Genomic DNA, 14,630 nt, shown 5'->3' on the forward strand with positions numbered 1-14,630 from the left:
AGACAGCAAATGTGAAAAATCAGGACGGGGTGGAGCCTATATAAGAAAAAGATCCCAAAATCGGGACATCTGATCACCTTAAAGTCAGATCAAGTCTAGAGCAATGCAGCGGGCCCAGCATTCTAGACTCACCCTCATTTTATGTTTCATGCTGGTATTAAATTTACTCTTATAGTTACAACCCTGCAAATGAGTCTGCCTGTGAGTACGTGACATCAATAGTATTACTTTGTACTTAAAGATAAATACATGCATAAGTGTTTGCAGGATCCAGGTCTTAGCGCCCCTGGGTCCTGCAAACATCATCAGTTAAATATGCTTAAATTAAAGAGACACCACCATGTAGTTTAGGCATAACTTTTATTTTATAAAAATATAAAATCTCCTGTTAGTATTTTTTGCTTGCATTTAAATTCCTGCCCCGTAGTGCTGGAGAGGCAAATACAACAGCATTTTGCTAAATCAATGCAGGAGAACCGGGAAATGAAATGACTCGAATAAGGCGACCATTCTGTTTTCAGTGTTTAAACTGAGTGAAATGGCAAAAAAGAAACGAACAAACAGGATGACTGGTGACAAGAAAAGTAGATTTTGCTTTCCCCCCCTCAGTGTTGTTAACCTAAGGCAATTAAACTTTTTAATCTGATTTTTAGTTACTAACTTTTTATTGGTTTCAGAGTAACAGCCTTGTTAGTCTGTATTCGCAAAAAGAAAAGGAGTACTTGTGGCACCTTAGAGACTAACCAATTTATTTGAGCATAAGCTTTCGTGAGCTACAGCTCACTTCATCGGATGCATACTGTGGAAAGTGTAGAAGATCTTTTATACACACAAAGCATGAAAAAATACCTCTCCCCACCCCACTCTCCTGCTGGCAATAGCTTATCTAAAGTGATCACTCTCCTTACAATGTGTATGATAATCAAGGTGGGCCATTTCCAGCATAAATCCAGGTTTTTCATTGAACTTTTTATTGAAGATTTTAAAATTGCGCTAATCCGTGATGTTGTCTAACCAGTATCAAAAGAGGATGACAATACAAAAGGGGGCAGCTGAGCGCAGCAGGGCAGGAGTTCCAGGAAGCAGACATATGGGGTCGGTAAAGGTTATATCAATCATTAAAAAAAAAAAATTAGTACACCCCATTGGGCCCCTTCTCCTTCAAGTAGTTCAGCTGCTGACCTAATAGGGGCAGGTGATTTTTAACATGGCATTTAAATAGATTTGTCAGAAAATAGCTGTAAAAGTAAATGTGATCCTGTACTAACTTGTCACATGCTATACTATATATTCTGCTTACTTTATTTGTCACTCCATGCATCTGATGAAGTGCGTTTTAGCCCAGGAAAGCTTAAAGCTCAAATAAATGTGTTAGTCTCTAAGACAAAAGAAAAGGAGTACTTGCGGCACCTTAGAAATGAAGTGAACCGAGCTGTAGCTCAGGAAAGCTTATGCTCGAATACATTTGTTAGTCTCTAAGGTGCCACAAATCCTCCTGTTCTTTTTAGGGGTACAGACTAACAGGGCTGCTACTCTGCAATTAGTCTCTTAGGTGCCACAAGGACTCCTCCTTGTTTTTGCTGATACAGACTAACAGGGCTACCGCTCTGAAACCTGTACTAACTTTGTTTCTTGAGCGGGAGCACGGCTCTGCAGACATCTTTTTAACCTGGACATTGAGTGGCTCCGGGGACTCGCTGCAAAGAGAATTCTTCCTCTGGCAAGCGCGCGGGGGACCCGCTCCGGCGTAGGAAGGGGTTAACCCGGCCGCGCCAGCGCTGCCCAGACAATCCGCAGAACCGCATGAATACCCCCGCGGCCACTCCCCGCCCCTCGGCCCGGGGGGCGGCCGCCGCCGCCGCAGCCGCCGAAGGAGTTTGCAAAGCCGCGGCGGGCGCGTTGGCGGGGCAGCAGCCGGCCCCGGGGAGGGGCAGGGAGGGCAGAGATTGATGTCTCATCACTTGACTAGGCAGCCCTGCCTCTGCCTGGCTCAGCGGCTGCAAACACCCAGCCTCGGCGGCGGCGTGCAGCCCGCTCCCCCGGCATCCCTCCCGGCTGCGATGAGCCCCGGCGGGCAGCGGCGCTAGGCTCGTCCCCGCCAACTTCCTCTCCCCCCCCCCGCCTTCTCCGTCCCTCTTGCTCGCAGCATCGGTGAAAATGGCGAGGAGGGAGATGGATGCGGACGGGCTCCCAGGGACGCTGGTGTCTCTGCAGCTCCTGCTGCTGCTGCTGGCGGCGGCGCTGCCCGCCGGCGCGGCTCGCCCGCGGGTCCCCCTGCCCGGGGACGTGAACGGCCACAGCCTGCACCCGCCCTACTTCAACCTGGCCGAGAGCACCCGGATCTCCGCCTCGGCCACCTGCGGGGAAGAGCGCGGCGCGGCCGGCGGCCGCAGGAGCCCCCGCGCCGTGGAGGATCTCTACTGCAAGCTGGTCGGCGGGCCGGTGGCAGGAGGGGACCCCAACCAGACCATCCAGGTAGGGGGCAGCCCGGCGCGGGGCTCGGCGGCGCCGCTTGTCCCGGGGGCACCTGCCCCGAGCCCCCGCGGGCATCCCCCTGGCCGCGCCCCCGCCCCAGGTAGCCCGGCTCCTGCCGCTCCTCCCGGGAGCCGAGGCGCTCGCCGGCCGGTGAATGGGGCCAGCCGCGCACAAAGCGAGCTGGGAAATGCCTGTTCAGGGCCGTGCCCGCTTCGCCCCGGGCGCCCTCGCCTCTGCCCTTCTCGCCACCCAGCGCAGGGGGGACGGGGACATGTGGGTTTAGGAAACTTCTTCTTCTTGTTGTTTCTGAGCCGCTGCATTGAATGGCCCGGGTCGCCTCCCAACGGGATGGTTTGAAGCAGCCCCCGAGGCAGTTTTCGTCCTGTGCTTTAGCAGGGCGGAGCTGCACTAAATTCCCTAGGAATACGCTTGGCTCTGGAGGGATTGTGTGATGCGTTTATTCTTCAGAATAGCTTTACTCACCCCCCCCCCCCCCCCCCGTGTACATCAAGATCTTGTTTTTCTTCCATCAGCGTGTGTTTGCAAAGGTAGATTTCAGCTCCACTGGCTGTGTGGAATTAGCTCAGAGGTTCCTTTTAGACAAGAAGGGTGCGAGCGAGGGAAATCCTGCAACACATTAGCTGGCCCATTTTAGGCCACCAGCTACCAGGAGAGCAATTCAGTGTTTCAGAAAACAGCAGGGCGACAATCTTTTTTCATTAGTACTTTCCCAGGTGTGGACGCTTGTGCTTGCACCCTGCAAATAGCAGTTGCACTTTTGCAGAGTGTTCATTTTCTTTAGCTCCACTAAAGGGTTGATTGTGGAAGATCATTTTTGAAGGGATGGTGAGGGGTGATTTGCTTCGCCCTCACTTTTCTTAAAAGCTTCTCACTTGGCTAGTTTTTTGGAGGCATCTTCTCTGAATTCTCCAAACGCGGTTTCTCTTGCAAAGGCTGCAGGGGAAAGGGAACACGTGTTCCTTTTCGAGGGTTGCTAGAAATGCTCCAGGGTTGCCAGAAATTGCACAAACTAAACACAGCCTGTTAGGTTCCTATGGCATTATTTTTAAAGGTGTCGGTTTCTGTGCTGATGAAATCCAGGGCAAGTGGAGACTGCTGAATTGGTCTGAAAGAAAAGATCAGACATAGGTGATCATGCTAATATTTAATAATATGGGTGTGTAAGCCAGATACTGCTTGTGTTGAGATTTTTTTTTTGAGGGGGGGTATTGGTAATATTCACCTGACATCAGCTTGTAAAAACAGTTTCTGAGTTTCTGTATCCCATGTGTCCCAGTGTAACCTGACAATAGGAACCTGTAGCCAGGAATCCCCTTGGAATGCAGACTGCAAAAATGCTGTAATACTCAAACAGGCTGCTACACAGGGATGACTAACAGCTATGGACATCTTGGAAGGCAGGGAGACCAATTGCAAGAGGATTTGTAAAATGGGAGCTTTAGTTCCATGAATCCCAGATCCGCTGTAATCCCATGAGAACAGCCAAAGTAGTGGGAAGCAAATAGAAGAATCTGAAACCCTCATGAGAAAAAAGCAATGACAAATCTAAGCAACACCATGTGCTGTTTGCCAGTAGCTTCTCCTGGGTTATTTAAGAGAGATGGTGCTATGTCACTTGGAGCAATAGGACCCTACTCAGCCTGTTAATAAGCAGAGGGAGCGTTTGGAAAACTGCTAGTGTGACATTGCTGTCCTCAAACAGGTCAGATAGGTTTTTTTAAAAGCAGTTATTCCATTTGGGCCACATTCTCCTAAGTCTCCAATGCTTTAGCTACTTGGAATTTTCTGGCTACTAAAAAGCAGAGTTCGATGTCAATATCCCACTCTGTCTTCCTTCCATTTTATTGCTTTACAGTTGTTAGCAGACTTGTGCGTCAGACCTGTATACTGCAACAGTCTAAAATAAAACACGACTGGGCAAATATTGCCTTATTCTGTCGTTGATGGATGTGGGTAAGGATTCCATGAATCCTGAACATAGCAGTTGTTGGGACTGCAGGGCTGCGCTTTTATTGTCAATGTAATGCTCAGAGAGGAAGATAACTGAGAAGTGTGTGCTGTTCTGTGGTCAGTTGCCACCAACATCTAAATATCTGATCAGTAAATCCAGTATAATGAGACTTATAAAAAAATAAAGGTTAGCAACATGGAGGCTTATTACACACATTAAGGGCTATGCATTTGACATGAAGTCAGTGGCCATTCTTGATGCTTCTGTGTGATTAGCCTGATTTATAACAGACTGCATTAAATAGTAGCTAAAATAAAGCATTTGGAGTCTAATGACTTGTGTGGTGCTCTCTGCAGTTGTGACTCATGCCCTTGCAAATACAGCCTTGCCCTAGCACTGTAGTTTCCTTACATCTTACCAGTTATTTCCAGTTAAACAAACATGGTTTCTTAGACTTTGAGATACTATAGTGACCCCCTCCCGCTCCTTCGTGCAGCTTTGATAAGGGAGTGCTTTGATCTGAGCTCTGCTTCCTAGGCTAAGATTCTTTGGTCAATCTGAAAGATTTAGAACAATCCTTTTGTGGTGGCTCCTTTCCATGACTACAGGCAGCACCTGAAAGGAAGGGGAAAAAGAGGTGTTAGTGCAAAGGTCAGAGTTCCCAATTCATCCCTGTTAAGGATTTCAACACCACCCAGTGACTAAAGCAGTGAGGGGGGAGATGGGGGTGGTTTGGGGTGGGGGGGAAGTGTTCAATTTAAGCAGATTGAAGTGACCGTAATGAACTACAGATGTATGTCACTAGAAGAAAAGGAGGACTTGTGGCACCTTAGAGACTTAACAAATTTATTAGAGCATAAGCTTTCGTGAGCTACAGCTCACTTCATTGGCTGCATCCAGTGAAGTGAGCTGTAGCTCACGAAAGCTTATGCTCTAATAAATTTAAGTCTCTAAGGTGCCACAAGTCCTCCTTTTCTTTTTGCGAATACAGACTAACACGGCTGCTACTCTGAAACCTGTCCATATGTCACTAGGATGCTCCATGTTTCACCAGTTACTCGCCTGACCCCTTCATCTGCTCTCTTGTATATTGTCCCACACAAAGTGCAGCCACTGTCAGGAAGGTTTTTGGGTGGGAGCTCTGCAAGATTCAGTTTTGATGGCTACTCAAGAAGTTTCAATGGGGCATGGTCGTTAAGAGGACAGACATTCGCTGGATTGGCTGCCTAACAAATATTGTAGCTTGTCAATCTAATGGGTTCAATCAATTCTCCCACCACTAACTGTTTTAGTTAATTAACACTGTAATAGAATTTTTGGGAAAGGGAAATCAACTTTTTTTGCCTCAGCGAATTCCTAAAAAACCCGGTTCTGTTTAATAATACTAGCTTTGAAACTCGCAGAGTTTGTGGCATAGTTTTAAACACCAGGCTCCAGACCTGTTTGGAATATGATGAGGTCAGAGTTCATTCTAGCCTCACAGATGGCTGCCAGCATTTTTAACTGTGGTCGCTTTTGCGATCTGCAGGAGTTACACAGGTCAGAACTGAGTGGAAAGAACTGCATGGAGAAGTTTGTACAGTGCTTGCTACTATTCCAGTAGCTCTACCCACTGCTAGCGATCTCACTTTAATGAGCCGTGAATTTGCCCACTGGACTAAAGATGGGACAGAAGATGAACCACATTAGGTTTTTATCAGTAAAAAGCGACTTTCTGATTAAACTTCAGATGAAGACATGGCTGTCTGGGTTCCAAGACAGTGCACCGCAAACATGTAATAAAATGCAGTGAGGGAAATGTTCTACCCTCACGCTTGCATTCTGAGTCCTGCTCCTAAGTAATTAGCTGCAGTGTTGCAAAAGCTTGCTCCCTAGAGAGCAATTTGGGGTGTAGAGATGTTGGCCTTCCCTGGGTAGTTCGATTGCCCACTACTAGTTGCAATTTACATGTATTTTGGGAATCACGTTCATTCTCAAAACAAAAGTAATTCTTGATCAAATCCCACCAACTTCACGTCTATTTAGGAGCCTGTATCTGTAGCCCCACTCACCCCCGTTTTGCCTTCACTTGACATACCTCTTCATTTAGGCCACGTCTATACGTACAGCGGCACATCTGCATCCGGTACAGCTGTGCTGCTACAGCACATGTGGTGAAGTCACTGTATGCCGACTGGAGGGAGGTCTCCTGTGGGCATAAAAAAACCCACTTCCGTGACTGGCGTAAGCGAAGCTGTGTCGGCAGGAGGAGCTCTCCTGCCAACATAGCTCTGTGCACATGACCGCTTCTGTCTGTGTAAATTATGTCGGTAAGGGGGTGGAATACTCACGCTCCTGAGCGACATAAATTTTTTGCCGACATAAACTGTAGCGTAGCCATAGGCCCCCTTCATGCAGACGCTTGCGCGTGTGTGTAAGGTTATTCTCCTAAGTGTTTGCAGGATCAGCGCTTGAGATTATAAACTCACGGGGTAGGATTTATGGGGCTGATTCTCTGCTCACGCTGGTGTAAGTGAGGTGAACCAGGCTCCTTACATGTCTGAACCTGGGAGTCTGATTCTCCATTTTACATCTGTGCATCTCCATTGAATTAAGTGGAGTTTACTCCTGATTTATACTGCTGTCCAGTGGAAGCAGACTTGGCCCCTTTGTCTTGTTATCTGCTATGTCTGTAAAGTGCCTATCGTGCTTTGTGTGTTATACAAATTATAAGTGGGAGATGGCTAATGTCAAAGACCTGTCCCTGGAACTTTGGATGTTAGACTAAAATGGAAGGTTTCAGAGTAGCAGCCGTGTTAGTCTGTATTCGCAAAAAGAAAAGGAGTACTAGTGGCACCTTAGAGACTAACCAATTTATTTGAGTATAAGCTTTCGTGAGCTACAGCTCACTTCATCAGATGCATTCAGTGGAAAATACAGTGAGGAGATTTATATACACACAGAACATGAAAAAATGGGTGTTATCTGAATGCATCCGATGAAGTGAGCTGTAACTCACGAAAGCTTATGCTCACATAAATTGGTTAGTCTCTAAGGTGCCACTAGTACTTCTTTTCTTTTTGTAAAATGGAAGGACTACTACTGTACTGTATTATTTCTACTTATGTCTTTTCCATGTTTCTTTTTATTAAGACACCAACATTTTAATGACTTAATTCGAATTGAAAACAAACCCTGTAATTTTGGGCAACAGGTTATAGCTGCCTGCAAAACCAGACACCTGTTGCAACAACAGCCAAGCATGTGCCAATTTGGTGCGTGCAGTTACCAGATTTGTATGCACAGTTAAGGTAATTGTGCAGCTGACTCATTTGAAAATGTCACCCAGGGCTTCCCTAGCCCCCCAGTTTCTTATCCAAAGCCCTGGGATCTTGTCCCTCAGGGTTTCTGATAAATTAGGTGAGGATCACTGAGAATGGCAAGGCCAGATAAGCCAGGACAAAGCCAGTTGCCTTAAGGCTGCCAAACTCAGCAGGGCTTCAGGGCTTGTCTCTGTGCTCTGAGGAGATTTGAGATTTCCCATGTACTTCATTGGGAGCAGGAGCAGGCCAGTGATTCTTTGAAGGCTCCTCTTCCATTCAGTCGCTCTCCTTATCACTCCCCTTTGTTCTGATAGCAGCACTATTATGTTCCTTAAACCCTCTTGCAGCTTCTGTCTTTCTTCCTCCATTTCAATAGTTCTTTCACCTTGTTGCTTACCTTGATAGGCATCTTCCTCCCTTTTGCTCTTGAGCTGAGAAAACGTCTATCTGTTGTAGTTTCCACAAGTCACAGGGTTACACTTCTCAGACCTGCATTTTTCTTTTTAAAACAAAATCTTCAGATTCTGAGGTCCGAACTCAGCTCTTTTTTATCTGAATCTCCAATGTAAGTGTGTAATCTGCCCTAAAATATGTTTGACTCCCTGAGTAGCTAGAAATGATCAATTTTGCTTGTGAGTCAGGTCATCTCTCTAGACAAATGAGCTATAAACTTTTGGGAATGGTAATATCAGGGGCCCAATTACACCATTTAATAGCAAGCTCAAGTAAGCCACTGAGACGTTTGCCTTTAATAGTGGCACTTGGCACCAGTAACAGAGAGAGGAACATCTGTAGCATCAATAAAGAAGAGTAGCGTTTGTTAATTTTCAGTCCTATGGAAACTTCAGGTGGTGTCTGCATGTTATTCACACATGTCATTGTGTGAAACACTTGAAACAAAATTCAAGAACATCAGAGTTTGAGGATTTTGCATTTTGTTCCAAGTTTCTTTAACTTCCCACTTTTGTGACAAGCTTCTGAATTTTGGGCTTGGCACTAGAAATCTAATTCTCCACACAGCCTGTTGCACAGGTTTCTTCTAGCAGGTCTGTTCTTTAATAGGTCAGTTTTGTTACCTGTTAGACGTTCACTGGGTGAACAAGTGTTCTTTGCTTGTCTGTGCCCTTGTTAGAAGTTTGTTTAAAAGGTCCTTGTTCTGACTCCCTGTGTTACAGCAAGGTCTCGGTGCACAGCAGTGTTACACTGGGCAGCTCTGGCTGTCTCCATTCCTTGGCTTTGTACTTCACTGTCTGGTATTTTCATATCTCTAGCCGAGTTAATTAAAAGGTGGACTTGTTTGGAACAAGTTGTGTTGCACAATTGCCTGCAAATAACATACCACATGTCTGCAGGGAAGAATGCTGGGAATTTTCTGTTTCCTTTTTGGCTTGGAGTCTCATCCAGTCCTTTGAGTTTGTGGAAATGACAATGGCTATTCTGTGGGATGACTGTTTTACTGCAGCCCTGGAGGGGAGAGGGTTTATAGTGCGAGGAAGCTGGAAGTTGTTCCTGGAGATCTGTACCACACCTGAACATAGCCATTCTATGAACAACATACCCCCATCTCTCAATGTCTGTACTTTGACCCATTAACCTTTTACCCCCAATTGGGGATATTGCAGATTATGTATTCCTTATGCCACCTGATCCTAAACCAAACTTTGCACCCTTTGATAATCTGTACCTTATTCCCTGATAACCAGAAACTTCTCTGCTTAAACTCTGTACCATTTTCTTTTTATTTTAACATCATCTTATTAAAACTACAAGGAGCCAGGACAGATGAGGCTGACGCACTATGCCCAGAGGTAACCATCCCTTTTAAAGGGGAACTGTCAGATAAGTGAACTCCTTTGTGGGCTGTTCATAGCAGGGTGATTCAAGTGACAGGACAGAGGGACTAAGCTAATAACTCACCAATTCCCTGGACTATTTTCAAGCTCCCTCAACATGGCCCAAATCCCTCCTTTTGGTGTAACCCGCCTTGCTGTTCTACAGAATAGAAGTGTCTTAAGCAGCTGGGCCCCTGCCCACCCCATGAGTTGCAGGGTTCTCCCCCTCCCTGGCTGCATGCCCAGGGGTCTATTGGTACCATAGCAACCCATGCTGCACCAGGGAGACCATGAGTGACTCACAGTTAGAGGCCCTGTTGCTGCTGAAGAGATCACAAGGCTGGCTGGTCTGGCCAGGTATTGGATGTTGTTGGCTATTACTTTCAAGCAGGGCCATAGATGAAAGGGTTTTACTTGTAAATTCCCTCTTCTGCCCCCGTTTTGTTTTGGGGTTTGATTTTCTGGTCCCTATTAGGATTATACATGTACAGAAGGGGAAGGGAACACATTTGCTTATTTGGAAAAAACCCTCAGGTTTGGACCCCAAGCAATCCCCTCCTCCAGTGCTGTAGAATTTCCTGTTGTAAACGTGCTTCATATACCCTCAGTTTGGGGGTGGTCCCAACGCAACAGCACAACTGTGTTGCCCGCAATAATGGCACTTGTGACATCCCGTCCGGCGAGATCCCCATTAAAAATGCTTGATGTGGGTCTAAAGAGAACACGTGTGGAGAGAATATGCATCTTTAAAGGGATACAGGTCGTCTTTGGGGAGAGGGTGGTGGTGCGGTTGCTAAACCACTTAGGTGCTGCATCCACTTCTTGATTGTTCTTTGCCTCTCCTTTTACGTAGCAAGAATATCCTCCCTCCCTGGTGTCTGGGCTTTTTATGAACCAAAAAAGTCTGCTGCTTGGAATGTGCCAGCCACTCTGGGATCGTGTTAATCTCTCCTGTTTGTGTCTTCCGGCAGGGGCAGTACTGTGACATTTGCACATCGATGAACAGCAACAAGGCTCACCCCATAACCAACGCCATTGATGGAACAGAGCGCTGGTGGCAGAGTCCTCCCCTCTCTCGCGGGCTGGAGTTCAACCAGGTCAATGTGACCTTGGACCTCGGACAGGTAACGGAAAAGTGGTGGTTTAGGTTGCAAGCTGCTCTGATCGGGGACCTGTCCTCTTGGGTGTCTTTAAAGAGCTTCAGTTATCCCCATGGTAGAGGAGAGACCGAAAGCTGCTGTGATGGCTGGCCGGGGAATTCTCCACTAAGGTCCCAGGGTGCAGATGAGATCTTCTAGTTCTATCCAACTCTCAAACAAAACCTAAATGCAATCTGTGCTGCGTAGCGTTACCCACCACACCATCTCCCTAAGCACTGGCCGCGGCGGTCACATGAGTCACGAAAACCTGTGGCACTGACTAAATAATAGTAGTGCCCACTTTGAAACTGTTCCCCTGAAGAGTCTTTGGCTAACTTGGCTACCATGTTGTATGTAAACTTCACCCTGGAATTCCTTGTTGCCTTATCCAAAACATGAGCCACGGCTGGCCCAGAGTTGTTGAGATGTGTGCTGCAAACCATTAACTAGTGCATTTAAACTGTGGAGTTTTAAAACATGAAATCAACTTTAAAGGCCTTGTGACAAAACTGCCAATAGATCCTTAGTCTTTAGTACTGTCCAGTGAAAAGAATTAGCAGTGTAGAAATGCTAGCTACCGGCCCTCATGGCCACTCATATCTGTAGCACCGGTTCATTTGGAGAAAAATTCCTCTGGAAATGTCGGAGTATTTTATCAAACTTTCCTCAGTGGAGGGGAGGCGACCCCCAGGAATAGACTGGTTTTTAAAAACAACACTCGGCCATGTTGTAAACAAGAAACCACAGACTCTGCTTAGTGATCCTGGGCTTTTCTGCAGGCCTCTTCTTTTGTGTATAGACAGCATCTTGGCTGCGTGGCCAGTGTCTGCTGTATCCAGAGAACCCGTCAGTCCGCAGAAGCTTCCAAACAGGAGAGTGTGGTGCAGGGGCACTAGGGAAGACTCCTGCTTCCAGATGCCTCGTTCCCTGGTGTTCTGTATAGATAGTCTTTTACCTCAGGGTGCTAGTGATGCAGTAGAAGGGCTTTGCTTGTCTCAGGTCTCCCTTCTGAAAGGGACTGTTGGAGGGTCTCATAGGGGCCTGTTGCTTAGGCAGAAGGGAAGCATTTTTAAGCAATCGCCTCATTTTGAAACCCACCCTGTTCAATATTTAAATATCCCCAGTACATTAGGGAAGCAGCAGGGTAATAGCACACTCTGCTGAAGGGTCTGACATGAAGCTACTTCCAGGCTTTTCATTTCAAGAGAGCGCCTGCAGTCTGCTGGGAGATCTCCTGGCTAATAGCCCTGGCTTCCCAGTTGCTTGAATAGAGCAGGGGAAGGAGGCAGTCTGTGCTGTAAGCAGTTTACTCTTCAGAATTCAGTGAGCTGGGCATTCGCTCCAGAGCTTATTTGTGATGAAGTAGCACTTCTAACTGCTGCAGCGCCCCAGTGGGCTGGCTGGGTGCAGACTTTCATTGCCAGCATTGGGATTTCTCTGGCCCTGCTAGTGGAAAAATGTGGTTTCCAAGCAGGTTGAGGGTGGGCTTGAGCAATGGGCCTTCTGCTAACAAAAGGTGGAGAGAGTGTTTGAAGCCTGTGTGACGGGTGAGCTGCACAACGTAAGCCTCTCACCTTATTTGTAGGCACATTGCTTTTTTGCTTGTGCAGATATGGGGCTTGGTGAATGAGGCCTTTGCATGGTTCCACTATTGTGTGGCTTCGATAGCATGGCCATTATGACAGCAATGGAGGAGTTATGTTGAGTGGGCAGAATTTCAGGTGTATGGACGGACTGTCACGTTGTTTGGAGTTAAATAAACTCGGGGAAGGGGCTGAGCATGCCCTAAAGATGTGTGCCTGAAGGGGGTTCTCTGCACTGAGATCTTTCCTCCTACATGGCTGTAGGGATCTAGTCAGTCTGTACCTCCGGATTTTTAGTAACACTCAAATATGTTAATTTCTGCTCATCCATTTGAGCTAAGTCTCCAGGATCCCCTATAAACACGTCCCTGCCATGTAACAGTGCTAGATTAGCTTTCCTGCACGCTGTGGACAAAGATCTTTTTTTTCCGGAGACCCTTGATAGCTAAGCTGTGCAATCCACGTTGTCCCCCCAAACTTCCCCATAATGCCTTGATCAGAATCTCTAAAACCGATTTATAATCCGGCTCTTGGGAGGGTGAGAATCCTCACCCATGCTGGCCAAGGAGGTTGTACTAAAGTAGCTGGTATCCACTGGGTCCCTCTGAAACGCTTCAAATGCAGGGGTTTTGTGAGGTGAGGAGAATACTAGAGCTTTGTCTCCTGACCCTGAGGATGTGGGTGGAACTTTGCTTACTCCAACTGCTGTCTTTAACCTGTGGGAGGGAGGGAAAGGAGAGAGGGTTCCAAAGCCTATCAAGTCAAGGCGGACATTCTTCTCCCACCTTCATTCCCCAAGCAACACCTTTGGCCCTAGGCAGGGATGCAGTCTGCAGAGCACACTGCTGGCAAGCTACTGAAGCTTTGATGGCTCAAATCTGCATCTGCCTCCTTCAGTTCCTTTCTAGACTGTAACACTGGGAGTGCGGGAGCGAAGATCCAGGGGGAAAGTTGGGACATTGGTGGGAAAAAATTCTGCCATGGTGAAATTTTTGGTCTTTGGGTTTTCTCTTTCTTACCCTGCACTTCCATGTTTCCTTGTTCATTTCCCACTCCCTCATTCTTTTGCTAGTGGGTGAGATTTCATCATTGTACCTGCTAGGTCATGAGCAAAATCCAATGTGACCACTGATAGTGACTGTTACTCCTCCTCGCCTTGTCCAAAGTTTGCATTCACTGGTTCTCCACAAATACCCAATGTAGGCCACTGCAAGAGCACACAGTCTGTTCTCAAACTAGAAGCCCATTTCTGACAGTTTCCTCATAACAGTAATTCTGTATTGGATGGACAAATGGACATTCCTTTCATGTATACTCTGGATTGGCCCCCGGTTCTCGTCCCCCATTTGTTGGGGGTAGGTGATGGCAAGTGTTGGTGAAGGGTTACAGAATCCCACATAATTTCTTTCTGTTGACCTGGGGCTGTGGCTGAGGGAGAGGAAGGTAAAGAAAGGCCTGTCTGGGGTCCTGTTGTACCTGCAGGGCATGTGCCAGAAGAGCCTAATGTAATTGGCAGAGAAGTGTTGGAAATTCCTTGAATGCCTGTGGGACTGTGCAGGTAACCGCCTGAAAGGCAGGCTGAGCAATTTTACAGACTGGAAAATAAGGCCTTTTATGCCTCCCAATGCCCTGCGGGGAGCCCTTTGTCCAGTTTAAATTTAATTGAGTGGATTGGCCAACGTCTGCCTCAGAAAATGTCTTATTCATTTTAGATGGTAACCAGCACTGTTTCCTTTTGAGCTGTGATGTTGGGGTACAGGGTGGATGTGTTTAGACGCATCGACGGTTCTGGGATCACCGACACTCTGATTTGCTGCAGAGATACTGGAGTGTCATAGGGTGGTTAGGGTCAGGAAAGGGGTTCTTTGCAACACTGCCCTTTTGTCATAGCTCTTCTTTGCTGCCAATGTCTCTTCTGAGGCTTGGCCTTCACTTAAACCTTCGGTCGACATAGCTACCTCAGTCAGGGCTGTGGAGGGTGGGGGGGAAACACACTGGTTGACACAGCTATGCCGACCGCCCAGTGTAGATACAGCTGTGTTGATGGAAGAGGGCTTCCCTCAACAGAGCTACTGTCATTCAGGGAGGGAGCTGTTCCTACACTGATGGGAAACACCCCATTCATTGCTGTAGATGGTGTCTTCACTGTGGGGGTATGCCAGCATAGCTGCATTGCCGTAGCTATGCTGGTATAGCCTCTGCGTAGACCTACCCTGAGTCATGCCTGCTTAATTACTAACCAGAACCAAGTTTCTCCAGCACTTGACAGCACCATGAGGATAGGGGAGATGGTGGTGATTAATTTGTTCGTCAGCCTGTTGATCTCT

At 47.1% G+C, this 14,630-nt stretch overlaps 1 protein-coding gene across 5 annotated transcripts in view; it reads left to right on the forward strand.

The window, feature by feature from the left end:
• Positions 1-1,858: 1,858 nt before the first annotated feature.
• The window catches only part of LAMA5 (laminin subunit alpha 5), a 168,993-nt gene continuing 156,221 nt past the window's right edge, over positions 1,859-14,630 (forward strand). For 3 of the 5 annotated variants that reach the window (XM_043527389.1, XM_037915641.2, XM_043527390.1), the window contains exons 1-2: positions 1,859-2,475; positions 10,553-10,705. In XM_043527389.1, the coding sequence (XP_043383324.1) occupies positions 2,158-2,475; positions 10,553-10,705 (471 nt within the window). In that variant the 5' untranslated portion in view covers positions 1,859-2,157. Of the gene's footprint in view, positions 2,476-9,326; positions 9,558-10,552; positions 10,706-14,630 lie in introns of those variants that run through there. The other 2 variants (XM_037915640.2, XM_043527391.1) reach the window with 2 other exon arrangements.

This window comes from Chelonia mydas, chromosome 13, assembly GCF_015237465.2.
Source record: "Chelonia mydas isolate rCheMyd1 chromosome 13, rCheMyd1.pri.v2, whole genome shotgun sequence".
Taxonomy (NCBI): Eukaryota; Metazoa; Chordata; order Testudines; family Cheloniidae; genus Chelonia; species Chelonia mydas.